Genomic DNA, 24521 nt, shown 5'->3' on the forward strand with positions numbered 1-24521 from the left:
TCATACAGTCAATATCTATTTACCTCTGTGAGTGTCTTTTTGTTTGCAGCACTTATATAAGAATGATGGTTTTCTCTGCTGCTTCAAATTCTATGTTAACTGAGCTGCCTATGTTAACATGCTGTAATTAGCCATCTAGCTAGGACTTTTACTTATGTATGAGTGTATTTAACATCTATTGGGGCCCCCCATATATTTTTTGTCAATTTGGTTATTTGATCCACAGGCTGGCTTATCTGCATTCTATGCATTATTTTTCACATGATAATACCTCTTGAGTCTGACCTTTCGGACACACACCCCTGTTTTTATTGTGATTTTACAAGCACTCTCTGTACCCTGTGTTTTTCGGATTGATATCCCTTTAATAAATTTTGTATACTTACTAATAAAATTGCATCTCATCATGAAATGAAACAAATTTTTGTGTATTTAATTTGATAGAGGTGTGATAAATATGAGATATGAAGGTCTTTCTGCCCTTTTCGCACAATCATCAAGGGGTCTACGATTCCTGAAGGCCGCATGAGGGCAATCAACTGTAAATAAAAAAGTAGTGCAAATAGGTTCTTATCTGAGGATAGTGGATAACGTAGAAAATCAAAAACAGACTCACTGTTGGGGTAGTTGTGAAAGCGACAACTACTGAGAAGGCAAAGACTGCTGCTACAGCATCCCTGGGGGTAGTAGTATTCCTTAAAGACGCAAAGATGGGATATTTCTGCACGACAGTGTAAAGCTATGTGCGTACTTACCGGATTTTGCCGCGGATTTTTCGCGGATTTGCTGCATGTTTCGCTGCAGAAAATGTTCATAACATCTCTCCAGTGAATCACCAGCAAATCCTATGGAGAAAAAAAATCCTGTGCGCACTGGGCGGAATTTGACAGCTGCATGTTTTGCTGCGGGAATCCCGCAGCAAAAACAAGTGCATGTCACTTCTTTTCCGCACATCGCTGCGGGATTTCACTCCATTGACTCCAATGTAATCGTGAAATCCCGCAGGGAATAACGCAGGCAGCAAATTCTGTGCGGTTCACTGCGTTTTCCTGCGTTATTCCCTGCGGTATTTTGCGGTTTACCTCCGGTAATGTACATCACTTGCTTGCGGTTTTGCAGGGAAGTGATGTCATTACAGGAAGAGGAAGCGGAGCAGAGAGTAAACACAAACACATCACAGACACAGAACACATAGACACAGACACATAGAACACACATAGAAAGCAAACGGAAATATAGAAAAAAAAGAACGTGGGCTCCGCTGCATATTCACCGTCCAGCCGAGGTAAGCACACAGCGGCGGCCCGGTATTCTCAGGCTGGGGAGGGAGGGGGGCAGGGTTAATGTCCCCCGCCTCACTCCCCCTCCCGCAGCCGAGAATATCAGCCGCAGCTGCCCCGGCACTGTTGCATTCATTATGCGGCAGCACCGGGAGTGTCCTCGGCTCTTCCTGCCGCCGTGTAGCAGTGGCGGTCAGGGTAATATAACAAGGGGTTAATGGTGATGGAGGACCACCGCCATTAACCCCAGGCTTGATCATGGCAGCGTCTATGTGACAGCTGACATGATCAACCCGTAAGTAAAGTGAAAAAACACAGACACCGAAAAATCCTTTATTTTAAATAAAACCAACAAGCCTCGTTCACCATTTTATTAACCCCCCCCAAACAAAGCTCCGGCGTAATCCACCGCTCCGGCTCCTGCGTCCTGCACTGCTGACATCCAGCCGCGACTGTCACAGACACAGGCTGAATGCAGCAGACAGCAGAGGTAATTGCCGGTCATTTCCCACAGCCGGTAATGTGAACTCACTGCCGACCGTGGGAAATGCAGCGATCTGTCCTCTATCTATCCCTCTATCTATCCCTCTATCTATCCCTCTATCTATCCCTCTATCTATTCTTCTGTCTCTTTATCTATCTATCTATCTATCTACTATCTCAGAATTAAATGACTTTTTTTTTTTTTTTTTTTTTCAATGTGCTTTATTGCATTGAATGCAATAAAGCACATCCCAACCCGCACGCGGCAATACCGCGAATAATACCGCGGTAAAACCGCAGCAAAGCGCGGCAAACCGCATGCGGTTTTCGGGTGCGGTTTCCCGCGGTTTTTTACCGCGGGTGCGGTAATCTTTGAGAGCATGCGGAATTTTCTCAAGGAAATTTCATTTCCCAGTGCGCACAGAGCCTTAAAATCCAGACAAGATATGATGGTGATTTCTATTGCCCCTGGACCGGGCCGCAGTCATCAAGGAGTCTACGGTGCCTGAAGGCCGCATGAAGCAGCTTCAGGGGCCACATGCATGTTTAAGACCCCTGTTCTAGAGGGTGAAAAAGGAAGAAGTTTATTAACTAGAGAGAAGATTAAAGTGTTGACATCGCTCCATAATGAGGTTACTACCAGGAACATAAAGTATGCCAGATGTCTATTAGAGAATGACCGCGGTTAGAGCCTGAGCATGGGGGGCGGGGAAATGATAGGATAAGACACATGGCCCAGCTGACTATCACAAATGATAGGATTAGATACATAGCTCAACAGACTGTATCACAAATATAATTAGATACATGGCTCAGCAGCTTATCTAATCCTATCATTGGTGATACAGTCAGCTGAGCCACATGTCTAAAACTATGTGTGATACAGTCTACTGAGATATGTATCTAAGCCTGTCATTTGTGATAATTAGCTGAGTCATGTGTATAATCCTATTGGTTGTGATATGGTCAGCTGAGCTGTGCCTATCACAAATGATAGTCTGCTGAGCCATGTATCTAATCCTATCATTTGTGATACAGTCAGCTGAGCCATGTGTCCTATCCCATCATTGATATGATTAGATGGCTCATTAGATTCTCACAAATGATAGTCTTACGGGGGCTTTACACGCAACGACATCGCTAACGAGATGTCGTTGGGTTCACGGAATTCGTGACGCACATCCGGCCTCGTTAGCGATGTCGTTGCGTGTGAAACGTACGAATGACTGCTAACGATTAAAATTACTCACCTAATCGTTGGTCGTTGACACGTCCTTCTAATTTCAAATATCGTTGCTGTTGCAGGACACAGGTTGTTCCTCATTCCTGCGGCAGCACACATCGCTACGTGTGACACCCCAGGAACGAGGAACAGCACCATACCTGCGTCCTCCGGCAACGAGGTGGGCATCACTTTCTTTCGGCTGCTTCTCCGCCCCTCCGCTTCTATTGGATGGCTGCCGTGTGACGTCGCTGTGATGTGGTTCGCCGGCCACAGCGACGTCGCTAGGCAGTAAGTATGTGTGACGGGTCCTAGCGATGTTGTGCGCCACGGGCAGCGATTTGCCCATGACGCACAACCGATGCGGCCGGGTGCTTTCACCAGCGACATCGCTAGCGATGTCGTTGCGTGTAAAGCAGCCTTTAGACACATAGCTTAGCTGATAGTATCACAAATGATAGTCTGCTGAGCCAAATATGGCAGACTATTATTTGTGATACAGTCTGAGCTTTGTATCTAATCCTTTCACAAATCATAGTCAGCTGAACTATGTATCTAATACTATCATTTGTGAAAGGATTAGATACACAGCTCAGACTGTATCACAAATAATAGTCTGTGATACTTGGCTCAGCAGACTATCAGCTGAGCTATGTGTCTAAAGGTGGTGTCACACACAGCGACAACGACGTCGCTGCTACGTCACCATTTTCTGTGACGTTGCAGCGACGTCCCGTCGCTGTCGCTGTGTGTGACATCCAGCAATGAGCTGGCCCCTGCTGTGAGGTCGCCGCTCGTTGCTGAATGTCCAGCTTCATTTTTTGGTCGTCGCTCTCCCACTGTGACGCACAGATCGCTGTGTGTGACAGCGAGAGAGCGACGAAATGAAGGGAGCAGGAGCCGGCGTCTGGCAGCTGCGGTAAGCTGTAACCAAGGTAAACATCGGGTAACCAAAGTGGTTACCCGATATTTACCTTCGTTACCAGCGTCCGCCGCTCTCACGCTGCCAGCGCCGACTCCTGCTCTCTGCACATTTAGCTGCAGTACACATCGTGTAATTAACCCGATGTGTACTGTAGATAGGAGAGCAAGGAGCCAGCGCTAAGCAGTGTGCGCGGCTCCCTGCTCTCTGCACTGTGACATGTAGCTGCAGTACACATGGGGTTAATTAACCCGATGTGTACTGTAGCTAGGAGAGCAGGGAGCCAGCGCTCAGTGTGCGCGGCTCCCTGCTCTCTACACATGTTGCAGCACAGCGACGCGTGTTGTTATGATCGCTGCTTCGGCTGCTGTGTTTGACAGCTAAGCAGCGATCATAACAGCGACTTACAAGGCCGCTGCTACGTCACAAAAAATGGTGACGTAACAGCGACGTCGTTGTCGCTGTCGTTTAGTGTGACCCCAGCTTTAGACTATCATTTGTGAGAATCTGATGAGCCAGCTAATGATATCAATAATAAGATAAGACACATGGCTCAGCTGACTATCACAAATGATAGGATTAGATACATAGTTCAGCAGACTATTATTTGTGATCAGATTAGATACATGGATGAGCTATCACAAATGATAGGATTAGACACATGGCTCACCTGACTGTATCACAAATGATAGTCTGCTGAGCTGTGTATCTAATCTTATCATTCGTGATATAGTATGTGTATCTAATCCTATTACATGTGATGCAGTCTGTATTTCTAATCCTTTCGTATGATAGTACGCTGAGCTGAGTTTCGAATCCTGTAATGTGTGATGAATGCGGTCCTCAGTGACACCGTCCACATAGCAGTACAGTCACCGACAAAATGTCTTTGGATTGTGATCCTAAACTTTATCCTCCCTTATCTTTTTGCAAATGAGGAAAAGAGAGGAGAGGAGAGGAGAAAAGAGAGGAGAAGACATCAGACATAGGGTACTTTCACACTTGTGTTGAACGGTATCCATTGCATTGCGTTGTGTAACGGATGCAACGGATGTGTTGCATATAGTGGCACAACGGATGCTGCAAAACAACGCAATTCGTTTTGATTTTTTTTTTTTTTTTACAGTTTTACCAGCGGCAGACTATTGTAAAAGATCAGCTGATCGCTCCCAGTAGCCGGCCGCCGGGTGATCAGCTGATCGCTCCCTGCAGCCGGCGGCCGGCTACTGGGAGCGATCAGCTGATCACCTGGCGGCCGGCTGCAGGGAGCGATCAGCTGATCACCCGGCGGCCGGCTACTGGGAGCGATCAGCTGATCTTTTACAATAGTCTGCCGCTGGTAAAACTGTAAAAAAATCAGCTGATCGCTCCCTGCAGCCGGCCGCCGGGTGATCAGCTGATCACTCCCAGTAGCTGATCACTCCCAGTAGCCGGCCGCCGGGTGATCAGCTGATCGCTCCCAGTAGCCGGCCGCCGGGTGATCAGCTGATCGCTCCCTGCAGCCGGCCGCCGGGTGATCAGCTGATCGCTCCCTGCAGCCGGCCGCCGGGTGATCAGCTGATCGCTCCCTGCAGCCGGCCGCCGGGTGATCAGCTGAGCGCTGTCACTTGCCGGCGGCCGGGCATGCCGGCGGCCGGGCATGCCAGCGGGCGGGTGCTCAGCTGAGCGCTGTCACTTGCCGGCGCCCGGGCATGCCGGCGGGCGGGCGCTCAGCTGAGCGCTGTGACTTGCCGGCGGCCGGGCATGCCGGTGGCCGGTCGCTCAGCTGAGCGCTGTCGCTTGCCGACGGCCGGGCGCTCAGCTGAACGTTCGGCCACCGCGAGCCAAAATAAAGTTTGATTTACAAAAAAAAAAAAAGAGCATGCGCAGTGGAATCCAGAGGATTCCGCTGCTCAAAATAACGTTACATGCTGCGTTCCTCCCGCTGGGCGGAAGCAACGGAGCGTCGCCCAGCGGAAGCAACGCAGGTCCTTTTGGTACAATCCGTCACCCATACAAGTCTATGGGAAACAGCGGAATCCGTTAACGGATTCCGCTGTTTTCCAAAAGGGCGGATTGTAACGGAAGGAAATAAACTCAAGTGTGAAAGTACCCAAACCGGCAGAGCTAGTAATGTCAACTCCTCTAGGTTTTCCTGGTAGGTTTCAGCAGCTGCGTTTAAAAGTTGAAAAGATCAAAACTTTTTAAAGTATTTTATACCATTACAAAATCTACTTTTTTAAAAAAAATGGAATCTATGAATATATTACATTTTTGTAGTTGTTGAATTATTATTATTTTTTTTTTTATTACACATTCTCTTTAAGATTCTTGTAAGACAGCCCTGTCCTTTTATGTCAGAATTGATTACCTAGTCTATGTGATCCGTTATGGCATGGCTTATTACTGGGCTTCCTGTGTAGTGGACATCACCTCCTCCAGGGCATTTTCCAAGCAGTAATCCATTTGTAGTGTAATGTAGATGGATATAGGCGTTCTAATACCCAAATCCTCTGTCTGTATGTTGTGCAATGAGGTCTCAGGTTCTCTATTGAATACAGTTGGTGTTCCATTTATTCTGCTACTGGTTTATTGTAGTAAATGGGTAGTCCACTTTGAAAACTCCATTTTTCCCATAATGCTCCCTATCCCATAAAAAAGAAACAAATAAACATTAATTACAGGGTGCCCTGCTTGAAACACCTGTAGAGGAACCTATCAGCAAGTGCCCTGATTTAGTTAAAGATCTATTTAAATGGAATCCGTTACTAGGTTTTTGCCTCTTAATCTGAGAGCAGCATAATGTAGGGCCTGAGATCCTCATTCCATCGATGTGTCACTTGGGTAGCTTAGTGTAGTTTTGATTAAGACTGTTTAATCAGCAGTAGATTTTCATTAGAGGACTACCAGATGCCAGGTAGTCAAGCATATTCATGAGCTTTGTATGTCCCTGCTCCACCATTGATTACAGTGTACACAGAAAACAGCCAATCAGTGTTGTGAGCGGGGTTAGAGTGCTCCACATTGAAATAACTGCTAGATCTGTAGCAGAGAAAACATTGATTTTATAGCAAACAGCTCAGTAAGTGACACATCGCTGGAATCAGAGTCTCTGTCTCTACATTGTGCTTCTCTCAGATGTGATGCGAAAAACTTGGTGACAGAGTCCCTTTAAAAGAGCACCAGGATCTTTTAAATTTACTAAAGGCAGATAATGTGTTTAAAGTAAAAAAAAAAAAAAAAAAGCCTTTAATAAATGTTTTTATTGTGTGTGATATTTACAGAATTGTAAAGATTAGTATTAACACCAGAAGTTCTATTTAGAATCTCCAAATAGTTAATAGATCATCTTTTTAAAGGGACCTTGTTGTGTTGGAAATGGCATCTGATCTTCAGGCAGGATGATATATAGCAGGAGGAGCTGATTGTATTGATATGCATTTTTTGGGTGGGTAAAGATTCGGGATAACTTGCTTTTTATTGCTTGAAATCCCCCCCAGCTCCAGTGGGCGGGGCTCTACAGTGATTTGCAGTTTTCCCTGTATGAATGTTATGCATTGATGCCTTTTCATCACTGTGTAGGACCATCCACTGGACTGATTCATACAAACACCAAGGATTTCAATAAAGTATAAAGGCCACTTTACACGCTGCGATATTGCTAATGATTTATCGTCGGCATCACGTCGTTAGTGATGCCCATCCGGCGTCCTTAGCGACATCGCAGCGTGTGACACGTACGAGCGATCTTAAAAGATCGCAAAACAGGCAAAAATCGTTGGTTTTGGAGAGGTCGTTCTAAAACCAAATATCGTTGCCTGTTTATTAGTGATGTTGTTCCTGCGGCATCACACATCGCTATGTGTGACACCGCAGGAGTGACAAATATCTCCTTACCTCCATCCACCGGAAATGAGGAAGGAAGGAGGTGGGCGGCATGTTACGGCCGCTCATCTCCGCCCCTCCTCTGCTATTGGACAGCTGCCGTGTGACGTCGCTGTGACGCCGCACGACCCGCCCCCTTAGAAAGGAGGCGGTTCGCCGGCCAGAGTAACGTCGCTGACCAGGTATGTGCGTGTGACGCTGCCGTAGCTATAATGTTCACGACGGCAGCGATCGCACAATATCGCACGCACGACGGGGCGGGTGCTATTGCGCACAACATCGCTAGCAATTGCTAGTGTGGCGCCCCTGAGGCTTCCGTCGCCACAGGTCATTGCACCCCATCCAGCAGTGTGATGCCCCATTCTGGGAGAGGAAGAGAGTGAACTCCGGTCCCCTGGTAAATCCACACTACACCCATTGTTAGGTACATACTGGGACCAGGGAAAGTGGCAGTTACCCCCCCATGCTGCATGCTGGGAGGGGCCGTAAGACCCATCCCTGCTCCTATAGGGTACAGCTTAGCAACTGGGGAGGTGGGAGGAGCCATCTGAGAGCAGACAAAGAGAGGAAGGTCAAGTTTAGTCAGTCTACCTCAGGGAGTGAGAGAGTGAGCATGTAGTTGGAGAAGAAGAACGAGAGAAAGGAGGGAGGAGGAGGCCTGCTGGAGGCAGGCAAGGAGGAGAAAAGAAAGAGAGAAAGAAAGAAGGAAAGAAAGCTCCAAGTGAGGCAGGAGCAGAGAAACAGAAGGAGACGCTTCCTGGTGAAGAACCTGGGACCCAGAGGTCCAGGTGACACCACACGGAGACAGAAGGAGTCGCAGGGCCACGGGTAGTCCTAGAGGTACCACGAGCAGTTCTAGAGGTACCAAGGAGAGGGCCTAGAGGCGCCACGGGTAGTTGTAGGCTGCGGTGGCCTGTTCCACATTAACATCGGTGGAGTGATCAAGCTGCGACAGGGGACGGTCCCTAGAGACTGGAGGAGTGCAAAGACAATCTCCAAACAGTAAAAACCGAGGCCCAGGGAACGTTGTAGACTCCCAGGGCCAGAACCCATAGCAGACCTTCAGAAAAGGGGTAATCAGCCGACAGGTGACCCCCCAGCCTGGAGGCTGTAGTGGAGGCCAAGCCAGGTCCATCCTAACAAAGGCAAGGCTAAGGAAGACAGCAGAAGAAAGAGACACTAAGAGAAGGGTACCGGCTTTCACTCTCAGAATCACCCAGAAACGGCGGAGGTCCCTGACAGTGGTCCCAGCAGTCCAAGGGTCCCTACAGCTGTGACAAGAACTGTGAGTAAAGAACTTGAACTGCACCCTTGAAGTGGTCTCTGTTATTTCAGCTGCATAGACACCCACTAGCACCAACTGTGCCCCGGGCATTGCTCCACCTGTGGGGAGCAGTACCACCATTGCTGCCATAACATCATCCCGGAGGCCTCACACAGCAGCGGCGGCTTAATAGCCGCATACCACAGGTGGCGTCACGAACACAATCATTAACAAACCTTATTCACCTAGCCACATATTCCACTGACACCCACCAGGGCCACGGAGCCAGGCCCAGCCACCACTGACTACCACCGGACTAGTCCGGCCCGGCACCGGGTGTCCCATAGCCCTGGGGTGGGCGAGTCACTAGCGATGTCACAGCGTGTAAAGCACCCTTTAGTGTTACTGAATCCTTTCCCGCAAACTGATGAGGGGCTGCTGATAAGTCTTTGTGATCTTTTTTGTTTCTAAGGTAACGAATCTTACATTACTTGAAAGCCTTAGGCGTCTAATATATGTTTTCAAAATTTTATGTTATGTCAGCAGTGTTCTATGCACGCAGGAAAACAAAATGGCGGAGTCTAATGCGATATTCACAGCAACTGAGCGCAGAGGAGTGAAAAAATTCTTGTTTCTTCAAGGAAAGTACACAAAGGATATTCATGGTTATATGTCGCAGACATTGGGGGATCATTGCCCTTCATATTCCACAGTTAAGAACTGGGTTGCCAAATTTAAAACGGGCCACTTCAGCACCAATGATGGGGACGACTGAAAGTGGTTGTTGTTCCGGAGATCGTCGATGCTGTGCACAATCTCATACTGGAGAATCGATGAATTTCAGCTAAAGCAATAGCAGACATCATGGGGATTTCCCATGAACGTGTTGGTGTCATTATCCATGAACATTTGGACATGAGGAAGCGATCTGCAAAGTAGGTCAACAAATGTTTGACAACAGATTAGAGAAGCATGCAAATGAAAACTTCCCAGTCCATTTGTCAGCGTTTCCGGACTGATAAGAACTTCCTGGATCAACTGGTCACTATGGATGAGACCTGGATTTATTTGTATGACCCTGAAAACAAGGAGCAGTCAAAAAAGTGAAGGTGATGAAGGGATTCTCCTCGTCCAAAGAAGTTCAGGGTGCAAAAATCAGCCACTAAGGTGATGGCGTCTGTGTTCTGGGATAAGGAGGACATGCTGTTAGTGGACTTCCTTCAAAAGGGTTCCACCATCAATGCAAGGTATTACATTGAACTTTTGGACTAATTGAAGGCAGCTCTGAAGGCCAAAAAGCGCAGCAAGCTGTCCAAAGGAATCTTGTTCCTGCAAGACAACTCCTCTGCTCACATTGCACAAGCGACCACGGCAAAACTGGCAGAGCTGGGCTTCCAGCTGGTTGACCACCTACCTTATTCACCATTTCTAGCTCCTGCTGACTATCGTCTGCTTCCAAACCTGAAGAAACACCTCAAGGATATCAAATTTCACACCATTTCTGATGCCATGGCTGCTCTGGATGCCTGGTTTACGGCATAATTGAAATCCTTCTTTTTGCTAGGCTTACAGAACTTGGAATACCGATGTAAAAATAGTGTTGATATCAGTGGAGAGTATGTGGAATAAATGTAAAGTTTCATCATCCTATCTCGTTTCTTTCTGGCTAAAGCCAAAGACGTATCAGCAGCTCCTCGTATATCGTTCTTCCCGGTTTCTTTTCATTACCATGCTGTCCAGAAATCTAACTATATGTACAATGTGACAGGTTCCCTTACAGTTTGCATATTAGTAGATGGCATTTAGCCTTTTTAGAATAAAGCTGGGTTCACACATGGCGACAGCGACAACGACGTTGCTGTTACGTCACCATTTTCTGTGACGCAACAGCGACCTTGTATGTCGCTGTTATGATCGCTGCTTAGCTGTCAAACACAGCAACGCAGCAGCGATCATAACGTCGCTACATGTGCAGAGAGCAGGGAGCTGCGCACACTGCTTAGCGCTGGCTCCCTGCTCTCCTAGCTACAGTACACATCGGGTTAATTACCCGATGTGTACTGCAGCTTCATGTGCAGAGAGCAGGGAGCCGGCACTGGCAGCGTGAGAGCGGCGGAGGCTGGTAACGAAGGTAAATATCGGGTAACCACCTTGGTTACCCGATGTTTACCCTGGTTACAGCTTACCGCAGCTGCCAGATGCCGGCTCCTGCTCTCTGCTCGCTTCATTTTGTCGCTCTCTCGCTGTCACACACAGCGATGTGTGCTTATCAGCGGGAGAGCAACAATAAAAAAACGAACCAGGGCTGTGTGTAACGAGCAGCGATCTCACAGCAGGGGCCAGATCGCTGCTCAGTGTCACACACAGCGAGATCGCTAATGAGGTCACTGCTGCGTCACAAAAACCGTGACTCAGCAGCGATCTCAGCAGCGATCTCGCTGTGTGTGAAGCACCTCTAAGACAAAGCCGCCCTTTATCAGCAACTATTTGTCTATCTGTTCACCCCCCCTTGATTACACGGGTGGTGTAGTTTCTGGCTGTTTGTTTTTGATAATTTATTCGTCTTACTATTTACTTTTCCGAAACCAACTGTGATCATCACTGATGACTGTTTCCATTGGCTGTAAACATGTTTTACCCTCCTAGCAAAGCCAGCATTACAGCTGTCACCAAGTCCCTCTGTTTAGATACTGATGATTGTTACCATGACAACATCACAGATAGGAGGTGTTGCTTTTAACCTTTAAACTGCCACTGTTCTTAACACCAGTAAATTCCGCAGCTCGACACCAATTTTTGTGGGTGGTGAAATATGTTTGGAGACTTTCTATCATTGACCAACACTACAGGTCAATCTTTCCACTGATTTTTAAAATGACTGCAAAAAAGATTTGGTTACACTCATGGAGATAAAACAGAATTTAGAGTTAGGAGAGTTATCGAAGAAAGCTTCATTCAGACAATCATCTTATCCCTGCGTCTTTTGTAATTATGAGATGACATTGGCAATCACTAATAAGTGGTGACTGAGGTCCCAATTATAAATGGCGGTCTGATATAGACTATATAAACCAGTACATTACAGTATAGGGCTTTGTCCTCTCCTGTCACATAAACTGATGTTCACATAATGAATGTTCCCACCACGTATGTCAACCGTAGCCATAGGCCTTTAGTCACGGAGGAGAAAATAGAGTTCTTTTGCCTCCATCATGGTGGTATTCACCTCCGAAATCTTCTTTTTACTGCATGTAAACGTTCAGTAGACTTTCCTTATCTATAATGAATGATGTTTACCATCTAGTTTTCTTTTTTTCTTCAGTTGTGGCTGTTGGCCAATGTGTGAAAGGTGGTATTTATTGGTTATACAATGTATATTAGGTGAAGAACCTAGAGAGAATGAGAGGCACAAATAGGGCTTTATCTGAGTAGGATCGGCTAATATACTTTAAAGGCCCCTTTACACACTGAGACTTTCTAGCGATCCCACCAGGGATCTCGACCTGGCCGGGATCGCTGGAAAGTCTCTAACAGTCGCTGGTGAGCTGTCAAACAGATAGATCTGGCCAACGACGCAGCAGCGATACGGACCTGCAGAACGACCTCGCTGGAAAGGGAACGTTATAGCACGCCTATGGGCTGGGTCGCTAACGATGTCATTGTAACTGTGTCAAACACACCGATGCATGCTGCGCAGCAGGAAACAAAGGACCAAAGAATGGTCCTGAATGACTTGTAGGGATCAGCGACCTCACAGCGGGGGCCAGGTCGCTGATGCGTGTCACACACTGCAATGTCGCTGGGGAGGTCGCTATTACATCACAAAACCGGTGACGATATAGCGATATCGTTAGCGATGTTGCAGTGTGTAAAGGGGCCTTAACCCTTTCCTTCTCCAACACCGATTTGATACATTGTATATCAGGCACGTGTTTTGAACCGAGCTTAAGTAACGCAGTGTATTTATAAAGTAACTTAAAAAGGTTGGTCAGTACTTTTTAATTGATTGCCTATCCTTGAAATGGGCCTATCTGATCGTTGAGGGTGAAACACTCAAAACCCCTGCCGATCAGCTGTTACCATCGATAGTCAGAAGTCCTCAAAGTCTGTCAGAACACAGAAGTCCTGTCATATCCATAGTGGCCACAAACGAATACTGTAGATCCACCCCAATTTAAATCATATAGAAAATAATATAGAAAAGACGAAACTACTGTGTTCTGGTAGCATCTGAGAACTTCCGTTAATCACTGATTTGGCAGGGTGGCGGGTGACGCACCCCCACTAATCAGTTATTGATAGCCTATTGTATTCATATAACATAAATTAAAAAAAAAAGAAAAAAAAAGTTGTGGCCAACTCTTTAACTAAAGGATTCAAAGTATGAGTAAGAATATGAGTAAGAATATGAGTACGATCATATCCTGATAATTTGCTATAACTTTTGACAAAGATTCTCATTCTGGCCCATAATAATGCTATGATTCTTCTGGGCTGTTTAGGAGCTTATTTCATCTTTATTTTTCCTGGGTTGGTGATGTTGTAGCTTTTGAATGCAAATCTTTTAGTAGCTTTAGTTAATGTTTATAATATGCTGTAAGTTGATTCATGAAGACCTTTATGTTTGAAATTTTGGATAAAATGGTCAACTAGGATGACTACTCTACAAGAATGTTTATACTGCAAGTGATTCACAGATCACTCTTCTCTCTGACCTTGTATCGGCAGACCTCTTGTTCAAGCTCCTTTCTTCCCGGGGGAGTAGCATGTAAAGTAACGTACTAATAATGTTGCGACAGTCAGACTCTATATCTGTGCATGTGCTGCCCTTGGGAATGACCACGCCTGCGCAAGATGTCAGTCTTTGTGATCTGCTCCACCGCCCTGGGGCAGCGCATGCACGGATGAATAGTCCGGCTCTCACAACATTTTCAGAATGTTATTGCACATGCACTGTACCCTGGAATAATGGCACCTGTACAAGATGTTGAACAGGGGAGCAGATTACAGAGAAGAGGGACCTGTCAATCACTTTCCGGAGACCGGCGCCTGACGGAGAAAGAATAGGAGAGGCTGGAGACCTGAAAGTGCAGACCAAGCCACCGTACTTGTGGGCTCATTTGCATAGTAATGTGCAAATGGATTACAAGACAAAGGCATGGAAATATAATATAAAGGTATGCATATAGAAGTCATCATCATTACAAGTATTTTACTGTGATGACATTACTTTGAGGTCTAATAAGTCCCCATGCCGATCTGTATAACATAAAAAAGAGCTTTTATTATACTCACCTGCGGGGCGGTCCAGGCCGATTGGCGTCTCTGGTCTTGATCCGGCGTCTCCTCTCTGTTTGCAATTGCTGTACTCTTTCCCTGCTTCATGTGGATGACATGTCCAGGGCAGAGAGAAGCGCGTGTGCGCAGGAACACAATGGAGGACACTCTGTGGATGATGTTTGATGCGTCATCCCCAAAAAGAGAGGAGGCGCCAGATCAAGACCAAGGACGCCCATCGGACCGGACCGCCCTGCAAGTAAATATAATAAAAGGTGTTTTTTTATGTTATACAGAGTGGCTTGGGCTCTTATACATAGTATTCTAGAATACTGTATATAAGGGCTTACTAATGATGGTCGCAGTATGTATGGGAAAAACCTGCTGAGAAATTCCGTGTAAAGCGGAAAAACTGAAATGGCTGAAGCTTCTGATGTCACAACAGAATAGAAAAATGCCATTAACTCTGAAAATAAAACAGCTAAATTTTGCCTGTTTTTCCAAATGAAATATTAGTTTGTGACCAACTTTAACAGTTTAGGGAGATCAACAACGAGGATTGTTAATCATAAGGGTGTAATGAGCCTAGTAATGTACTGTATATATTTGCCACCATTGCCGGTGATAGTAAGCAAAATGTGATTTATGTTATTTAGGCCAGTAACGGATATACCCACTACCAAGCCACTAACCGAAGACCAGGCACGTTTTTACTTCCAGGATCTTATTAAAGGAATTGAATATTGTAAGTCTATATTTTCTTGTTATCACTCTTTGGGGAAGAGGGAAGCAGGTGCCCCAAAGTTTCTGTATATGCCCACACTTCTGAAGAGCTTTATCAATGTTTTGGGGTGTTTTTATTTTTTGCCGTATTGCAGTTATTATCCATATGGCAGAATTCTGGTCATAATATAATTGTGTTTTCTTTTTTCCTGCAGTACATTATCAGAAAATCATACATCGTGATGTCAAACCGTCCAATCTCTTAGTAGGCGATGATGGGCACATTAAGATTGCTGACTTTGGGGTCAGTAATCAGTTTGAAGGAACAGATGCATATTTGTCTAACACAGTGGGTACACCAGCGTTCATGGCTCCTGAGACCCTCTCTGAAACTCGCAGAATATTTTCAGGAAAGGTAAAGCAAGATTCTAATTCTGTATATGTATGTGTGTGTGTGTGTGTGTGTGTGTGTGTGTGTGTGTATATATACATATAAATATATATAGTGCCTTGAAAAAGTATTCATGCCCTGTGTGAACCTTTTCACATTTTTCTACATTATAACCACAAAATGTAATTTATTGGGATTTTATGTGATATACCATCACAAAATCTCAAGTATTTGTGATGGTAGAAGGAAATGATACATGGTTTTCTAAATATTTTAAAAAAATATAAATCTGAACATTCCGTGCATTTGTATGAAGCTCCCCTGAGTCAATACGCTGTACCACATATCCCTGCAATTACTGGTGCATGTCTTTATAGGTATATCTCCACCGGCTTTACATTTCTAGAGGTTGAAAATGTATGGCTATTCTTAGCAAAATAATTGAGAGATTATGTGAACAGCAATTATCAAGTCTTGCCAGAGATTCTCAATGGGTTTTACGTCTGGACTCTTACTAGGCCATTCAACACATGAATATGCTTTGATCTAAACCAATCAATTGTAGCTCTGTCAGTATCTTGAGGTTCATTGTCGTGGTGCAAGGTGAAGATATGCCCTAGTCTGAAGTGTTTTTACAGCCTCTAAAGGTACCGTCACACTAAGCGACGCTCCAGCGATCCCACCAGCAACCTGACCTGGCAGGGATCGCTGGAGCGTCGCTACACGGCTTGCTGGTGAGCTGTCACACAGGCAGATCTCACCAGCAACCAGTGACCAGCCCCCAGCCAGCATCGACGCGTGGAAGCGATGCTGCGCTTGGTAACTAAGGTAAATATCGGGTAACGAACCCGATATTTACCTTGGTTGCCAGCGCACACCGCTTAGCGATGGCTCCCTGCACTCCTAGCCAGAGTACTCATCGGGTTAATCGATGTGTAGTCTGGCTATGTGTGCAGGGAGCAGGGAGCCGGCACTGACAGAGTGAGAGCGGCGGACGCTGGTAACAAAGGTAAATATCGGGTAACCAAGGAAAGGGCTTCTTGGTTACCCGATATTTACATTGGTTACCAGTGTCCGCAGAAGCCGGCTCCCTGCTCACTGCACATTCAGTTGTTGCTCTGTCGCTGTCACACACAGCGATGTGTACTTCACAGTGGGAGAGCAACAACTAAAAAATGGTCCAGGACATTCAGCAACAATCAGCGACCTCACAGCAGGGGCCAGGTTGTTGCTGGATGTCACACACAGCAACATCACTAGCAACATCGCTGTTACGTCACAAAAGTCGTGCCTCAGCAGCAATGTTGCTAGCGATGTTGCTTAGTGAGACGTGGCCTTAACACTTTTTCCCTCAGGATTCCCCTGTATTTATCTCCATCCATTTTCCCATAAACTCTGACCAGCTTCCCTGTCTCTGCTGTAAAAAAAAGCTTCTCCACAGCATGATTCTGTAACCACCATGTTTGAAGGTGGGATGGGGTTTTCATGGTAATGTACAGTTTTAGCTATCCGCCTTTTAAATGCCAATGGGATTCTTGTTGCTTGTTTTCAAAAATGTTTTTTTTTTGCCACCCTTCCATAAAGGCCAGATTTGTGGCGTATATGACTAATAGTTGTTCAGTGGACAGATTCTCCCTCCTGAGGTATGGATCTCTGCAGTGCCTCCAGTCACTATGAGCCTCTTCGCTGCTTCTCTAATTAGTGGTGGGGATGTCAGTTTAGGTGGACGGCTATGTCTGGGTAGGTTTGCAGTTGTGCCATGCGCCTTCTATTTTTGGATGATTGATTGAACAGTGCTGCGTTAGATGTTTAGAGCTTAGATTTTTTATTTTTTTTTATTAAAACTTAAACCTTCTTTACTCTTTTCCACAACTTTATCCCTGACCTTCCTGGTGCGTTACTTGGTATTCAGGATGCTGTTTGATCTCTAATGTTCTCAAACAAACCTGAGGGCTTCACATAACAGATGTACGAGTAGTTATACGGAGTATAAATTACACAGAGGTGGACTCAATTCGGTGACTTCTAGAGGCAGGCAACTGGTCACTTATGATTTTATTTAGAGGTATCAAACTACAGAAGGTTGTATCCAAATACTCGTCACAATCAGCTTTATATTTTAAAAATATTTAGAAAACCATATATCATTCCCTTTACACTTCACAAATACTTGCTACTTTGTATTGGTATATCACATGAAATCCCAATTTAAAGTGTAACTGTTGTTTTAATTTTTATTTCATAAACATAAAAATAAGCAACTTTGTAATATATCTTTGCAGACAAATTTGCTGCTTTCTCTGCCAGAATTGATCAATCATTATCAAAATGATCAATTCTGAGATAAAATCTGTATTCAGATGGCAGATGTTACTGATGAGTTTGTGTGTGTGTGTGTGTGTGTGTGTATGTGTGTTTTTTTTATCATGTCCTGATACATCTTTAAAGAGGATATATAAATTTATACTCCCAGAATATATATATATATATATATATATATATAATATATATATATATATATATATATATATATATATATATATATATACAGTCATATGAAAAAGTCTGGGCACCCCTATTAATGTTAACCTTTTTTTCTTTATAACAATTTGGGTTTTTGCAACAGCTATTTCAGTTTCATATATCTAATAACTGATGGACTGAGTAATATTTCTGGATTGAAATGACGTTTATTGTACTAACAGAAAATGGGCAATCCGCATTTAAACAAAATTTGACCGGTGCAAAAGTATGGGCACCCTTATCAATTTCTTGATTTGAACACTCCTAACTACTTTTTACTGACTTACTAAAGCACTAAATTGGTTTTTTAACCTCATTGAGCTTTGAACTTCATAGGCAGGTGTATCCAATCATGAGAAAAGGTATTTAAGGTGGCCACTTGCAAGTTGTTCTCCTATTTGAATCTCCTATGAAGAGTGGCATCATGGGCTCCTCAAAACAACTTTCAAATGATCTGAAAACAAAGATTATTCAACATAGTTGTTCAGGGGAAGGATACAAAAAGTTGTCTCAGAGATTGAAACTGTCAGTTTCCACTGTGAGGAACATAGTAAGGAAATGGAAGAACACAGGTACAGTTCTTGTTAAGCCCAGAAGTGGCAGGCCAAGAAAAATATCAGAAAGGCAGAGAAAAAGAATGGTGAGAACAGTCAAGGACAATCCACAGACCACCTCCAAAGACCTACAGCTTCATCTTGCTGCAGATGGTGTCAATGTGCATCAGTCAACAATACAGCACACGTTGCACAAGGAGAAGCTGTATGGGAGAGTGAGGCGAAAGAAGCCGTTTCTGCAAGCACGCCACAAACAGAGTCGCCTGAGGTATGCAAAAGCACATTTGGACAAGCCAGTTACAGTTAAGGATTGAGTTGTTTGGTCATACAAAAAGGCGTTATGCATGGAGGCAAAAAAACACGGCATTCCAAGAAAAGCACTTGCTACCTACAGTTAAATTTGGTGGAGGTTCTGTCATGCTTTGGGGCTGTGTGGCCAATGCCGGCACCGGGAATCTTGTTAAAGTTGAGGGTCGCATGGATTCAACTCAGTATCAGCAGATTCTTGACAATAATGTGCAAGAATCAGGGACGAAGATGAAGTTACGGAGGGGATGGATATTTCAGCAAGACAATGACCCAAAACACCGCTCCAAATCTACTCAGGCATTCATGCTGAGGAGCAATTACAATGTTCTGGAATTGCCATCCCAGTCCCCTGACCTGAATATCATTGAAAATCTGTGGGATGATTTGAAGCGTGCTGTCCATGCTCGGCGACCATCAAACTTAACTGAACTGGAATTGTTTTGTAAACAGGAATGGTCAAATATACATTCATCCAGGATCCAGGAACTCATTAAAAGCTACAGGAAGCGACTAGAGGCTGTTATTTTTTCAAAAGGAGGATCTACAAAATATTAATGTCACTTTTATGTTGAGGTGCCTATACTTTTGCACTGGTCAAATTTTGTCTAAATGCGGATTGCACATTTTCTGTTAGTACAATAAACCTCATTTCAATCCAGAAATATTACGGAGTCCATCATTTATTAGATATATGAAACTGAAATAACTGTTGCAAAAACCCAAATTGTTATAAAGAAAAAAGGTTAACATTAATAGGGGTGCCCAAACTTTTTCATATGACTGTGTGTGTGTGTGTATATATATATATATATATATATATATATATATATATATATATATATATATATATATATATATATATATATATATATATAATATAATATAATTTTCCTCCCACACGGACATAACCAGGTTAGCTAGGGAAGGTGAAAACTTAGAGCCCATGCTCACGCCTTGTGTCTGGAGGAAGTATCTCTCATCAAACGAAAAATGATTCACAGGAGTGAGCTGGTCTACATTGTTGGACTCATATATATATATATATATATATATATATATATATATATATATATATATATACATATATGAGTCCAACAATGTAGACCAGCTCACTCCTGTGAATCACCTGGATCCTCAGCTGACCTGGTTAACTCCGTTGTGCCCGGATCAGGACGTAGGAGTCCATCCATACAAATGTGAACAACGACAAGGCAGAGTCCAGCAATAACGTGAGCAATCCAGGATGCTGTTAAAAAATTTTTTCCTTTTTATCCATAAATTCATTAAAATATAATGGTCCAAGCAATTCAGAACAGCATTATCGCAGGAAAATAGCGCAGATAGGACTACGCGTTTCAGCGGTAAAATCCGCCTTCTTCACGGTCCAGAATCTGATCTGCTTTCCAAACATAGAACATTATATACATCTCACTCCCATCAGGGTAATTGCAAACATGTGTGAGAGATTTAAAAACATAAGCTAGAAAAGCAAATCAAACATGTAAGCTATCCGCATATTGATCAATATACAGCATGCATAAGAGTTATAGGAAAAGGAATCAACATTTTGGAGAAAAATACAATCAGAAAATCCAATAACCTGACCATAAAATTATTTTTAAAGTGATACAAAAAGCCTAACACAGTAGTAATAGCCAGCAACATATAATGCAACAATGTATCAATAGTGCATAATGATATCCATACGATTGTTAAAGCCCTGTGGCATGCGGGTCCCCAGCTCAAATATCCACCTACTCTCTCTTGCAAGCACTTTTTTATGAAAATCTCCCCCTCTCAATGGTTTTTTTTACGTGCTCTATGCCCATAAAAGAAAAACCGCGTAAATCCCCATTGTGTTTTTTTGAAAAATGTCGGGATACTACTGATGCACCAACCATTGGCAAATTGCTAGCATCTGAAAGATGTTTGCGGATTCTGGTTTTAAGGGGGTTCATCGTGCAACCTACATATTGCATGCGGCATATATTGCAATTAATTAAATAAACTACATTCTCCGTATTACAGTTTATAAAAGAACGAACATTAAACTGTTTTTCATTGGAAATAGATGTAAATATTTTAGACTTATTAGCAAAACCGCAGCACTTACAAATATTAGCACCGCATTTAAAAAATCCTATTGTTTTTAACCAGTTGCTAGGGGAGATTTTGTCTGGATCTTTGAACATGCTAGGTGATAATAATGTAGCTAAGGTTGGGGCTCTTTTTGCCACAAAGGCAATATCATTATTTTCCACAATGTTTTTCAAAATATCATTCTGAGATAATAACGGAAGATATTTTCTGATAATTTTGACAATAGAATTAAACTGAGGACTATAGTTGGTGCTGAAAACTACCCCAGATTTCTTGGAGTCAAACTGTCTTTTTTTCTTAGTAGAATCCAACAGTTTAACCCTATCAATGCCTGCTATTTTTTTCTTGGCTCTCTCCAAAGACCAATTGGGATACCCCCTTTTTTTAAAATTGTTACAAGTTATTTCAATTTCTTCCTCCAATCTATCACTAGATGTGGTATTCCTTTTTAGTCTAATAAGCTCCCCCACAGGAATATTCTGAATTACATGTTTGGGATGACTAGAGGAAGCCATTAAAATACTATTGCATGCATTAGGTTTTTTATAGGGAGATATCAAGACCTTATTGCTATCCAAATCTGCGGTCAATTTTAGGTCCAAGAAGTTTGTTGATACCTCATGACTACTACTCGTAAATTTTAGATTGAAATCATTCAAATCCAAATAAGAAAAAAAACTTTTCGCAGACGAGAGACTACCCCTCCAGACAAATATCAGATCATCAATAAATCTACCCAGCCAAACAATATTATCCTTGTATGGGTTATCAATGTTAAAAATATAATTTTCCTCCCACACGGACATAACCAGGTTAGCTAGGGAAGGTGAAAACTTAGAGCCCATGCTCACGCCTTGTGTCTGGAGGAAGTATCTCTCATCAAACGAAAAATAATTGTGACCCAAAAGAAACTGAATTGAAGAGACAATAAACTTCTGGATGGAATCCTCGTAATTACTGTATCTGGACAAATAATATGTGATACATCGTATCGCGACGTGATGGGGGATAGAGGGATATAACCCCACCACATCGCAAGATAGCCACATATATTCAGATTGCCAGTGAAATTTTTCCATAATCTGTATCATACTTTTGGAATCTTTAAGGTGACTTGGTGTTAATGGCACTAGGGGTTGAAGATAAAAATCCACCCACTCCCCTAGTTTCTCACTGAATGACCCTATCCCAGACACAATAGGTCTGAGAGGGGGAGGAAAAACCTCTTTATGAACTTTGGGGAGTGAGTGGTATATTGGGACAATCGGTGTTTCACAAAAGATAAACTTCTTAATTCTATCTGAAATAGCGCCCATACTGATCCCCTCCTGTAACAGATGTAATAATTCAGAATTAAATGAATTAGTTGGATTTGATGGCAATTCAACATAGGTGCTACTATTTTCCAGATCCAACAAGTTCACTTTCCTGTATAAACCAGCATTGAGAGCTACAACAGCGCCCCCCTTGTCCGCCTGGACAATAAGGAGATCGCTGTTTGCTCTCAGCTCATTAATTGCCCTATGTTCAGAAGTACTCAGATTGAATTTAACCTCTTGATGTTCCACCTGGTTGTAAAGAGACACCAACTCACTTTCAATTGTTTCTTGAAAAAAATCAAGGAAAGGAGGTCTCGATTTTACTGGGTAAAATATAGGATTACGAGTCTGAAACCTATCATTTAAATTCACTCTATGCTCCAGCTCTGTCTCCCCCTCTAGTTGTCTTAGATTGGAGACCGCTACCTGTTCACTAAAATGAATACAATTATTATCCAATGATACACTGGTAGATGATAAATCATTATACACATGAATATTATCCTCATTATAATGAACTTTAAGGGTCAAATTGCGTGCAAATCTATTGATATCAACAATAGTGTCAAATAAATTGAATTTTTTGACTGGAGAGAAACCTAGTCCTTTAGACAAAAGTCCAATTTGTGAATCTGTCAAAATATAACTAGAAAGATTAAATACAGGAATCTCTGTTAACGGCGCTTGCGGAACGTCATATGATAGACTTTTGGACTTATGTTTCCTTCCTCCCCTCTTGCAAGATCGTTTTTTGGCAAGGCACCTTCTTGCTGGAAGTTCCTTTTTTGGTGTTTTTTGCCACCAGTCTGAATACTGGCTACTGAAGCAACCGTGGAGTCCGTTAATTCATCCGATGTTTCTCCAAAAAGAGGTATCATAATTGGCCGTGGAATTGAAAGATACCTTAGGTTTCTTATACCAAGGCTTGTGTTTTCTCAAAATGGAGGGAGGATTACTAGCCCAAATATATATTTTATCATTCTTATAATCCTCAAGATCTCTCAAGAATTTTCTTTTCTTTATGGCTATAATGGAATTCTCCCTTCTCTTTAAGTTGTTGTACATGCGGTCCTGGAATTTAGTAATGGTGTCTGAAATTTCCAGATCCTTAACAGAGTTTTTAATAGTTTCAATTTCTTTATTAATTTTAACAAGTTCTTTATCTTCCTCCTCTATAATCAATTTAAGTGAACACTCACTCAGAATAATGTCCCAGTTTTTTTGAAAGTCCGCTCCATAAGCAGTAGTAGATTGTTTGTTTTTTCAATCTGAGACCACGCGGTATCATTTTCCTTTCCAAATAACCATTAAGGGAATTGTGGTCCCACCAGAGCTTTTGCTCCTTGCGTAAGGATTGCTCCAATTTGTTTAATATGGAGTTAGTACTTTCAACAACAGGACAATTTTCATTTATATCTTCCTGAAAAATACTGGCAAGCTTATTGAGACGTACCGTATCCTCCTGTGTATCTCCCATGGAATCCTTGGATGGTAACATGCTGTATTCAGTTGATCAATAAAGGTAAATCCTGCTATAGTAAAAAGCTGTTCTTTGTGGAGACAAGCACGGTCAAAGCTCCCAACAGCATATGAGTCCAACAATGTAGACCATTGCTGGACTCTGCCTTGTCGTTGTTCACATTTGTATGGATGGACTCCTACGTCCTGATCCGGGCACAACGGAGTTAAGCAGGTCAGCTGAGGTTCCAGGTGATTCACAGGAGTGAGCTGGTCTACATTGTTGGACTCATATGCTGTTGGGAGCTTTGACCGTGCTTGTCTCCACAAAGAACAGCTTTTTACTATAGCAGGATTTACCTTTATTGATCAACTGAATACAGCATGTTACCATCCAAGGATTCCATGGGAGATACACAGGACCATACGGTACGTCTCAATAAGCTTGCCAGTATTTTTCAGGAAGATATAAATGAAAATTGTCCTGTTGTTGAAAGTACTAACTCCATATTAGATAAATTGGAGCAATCCTTACGCAAGGAGCAAAAGCTCTGGTGGGACCACAATTCCCTTAATGGTTATTTGGAAAGGAAAATGATACCGCGTGGTCTCAGATTGAAAAAACAATCTACTACTGCTTATGGAGCGGACTTTCAAAAAAACTGGGACATTATTCTGAGTGAGTGTTCACTTAAATTGATTAAATTGATTATAGAGGAGGAAGATAAAGAACTTGTTAAAATTAATAAAGAAATTGAAACTATTAAAAACTCTGTTAAGGATCTGGAAATTTCAGACACCATTACTAAATTCCAGGACCGCATGTACAACA

At 43.2% G+C, this 24521-nt stretch overlaps 1 protein-coding gene across 3 annotated transcripts in view; it reads left to right on the forward strand.

Moving 5' to 3' along the window:
- CAMKK2 (calcium/calmodulin dependent protein kinase kinase 2) overlaps nt 1–24521 on the forward strand; it is a 158682-nt gene that overhangs the window by 114545 nt on the left and 19616 nt on the right. For all 3 annotated transcript variants that reach the window (XM_075323581.1, XM_075323571.1, XM_075323563.1), the window contains 2 exons: nt 14969–15057; nt 15251–15450. In XM_075323581.1, the coding sequence (XP_075179696.1) occupies nt 14969–15057; nt 15251–15450 (289 nt within the window). The remainder of the gene's footprint in view (nt 1–14968; nt 15058–15250; nt 15451–24521) is intronic.

Source organism: Anomaloglossus baeobatrachus, chromosome 1, assembly GCF_048569485.1.
Source record: "Anomaloglossus baeobatrachus isolate aAnoBae1 chromosome 1, aAnoBae1.hap1, whole genome shotgun sequence".
In the NCBI taxonomy this organism is placed as follows: domain Eukaryota; kingdom Metazoa; phylum Chordata; class Amphibia; order Anura; family Aromobatidae; genus Anomaloglossus; species Anomaloglossus baeobatrachus.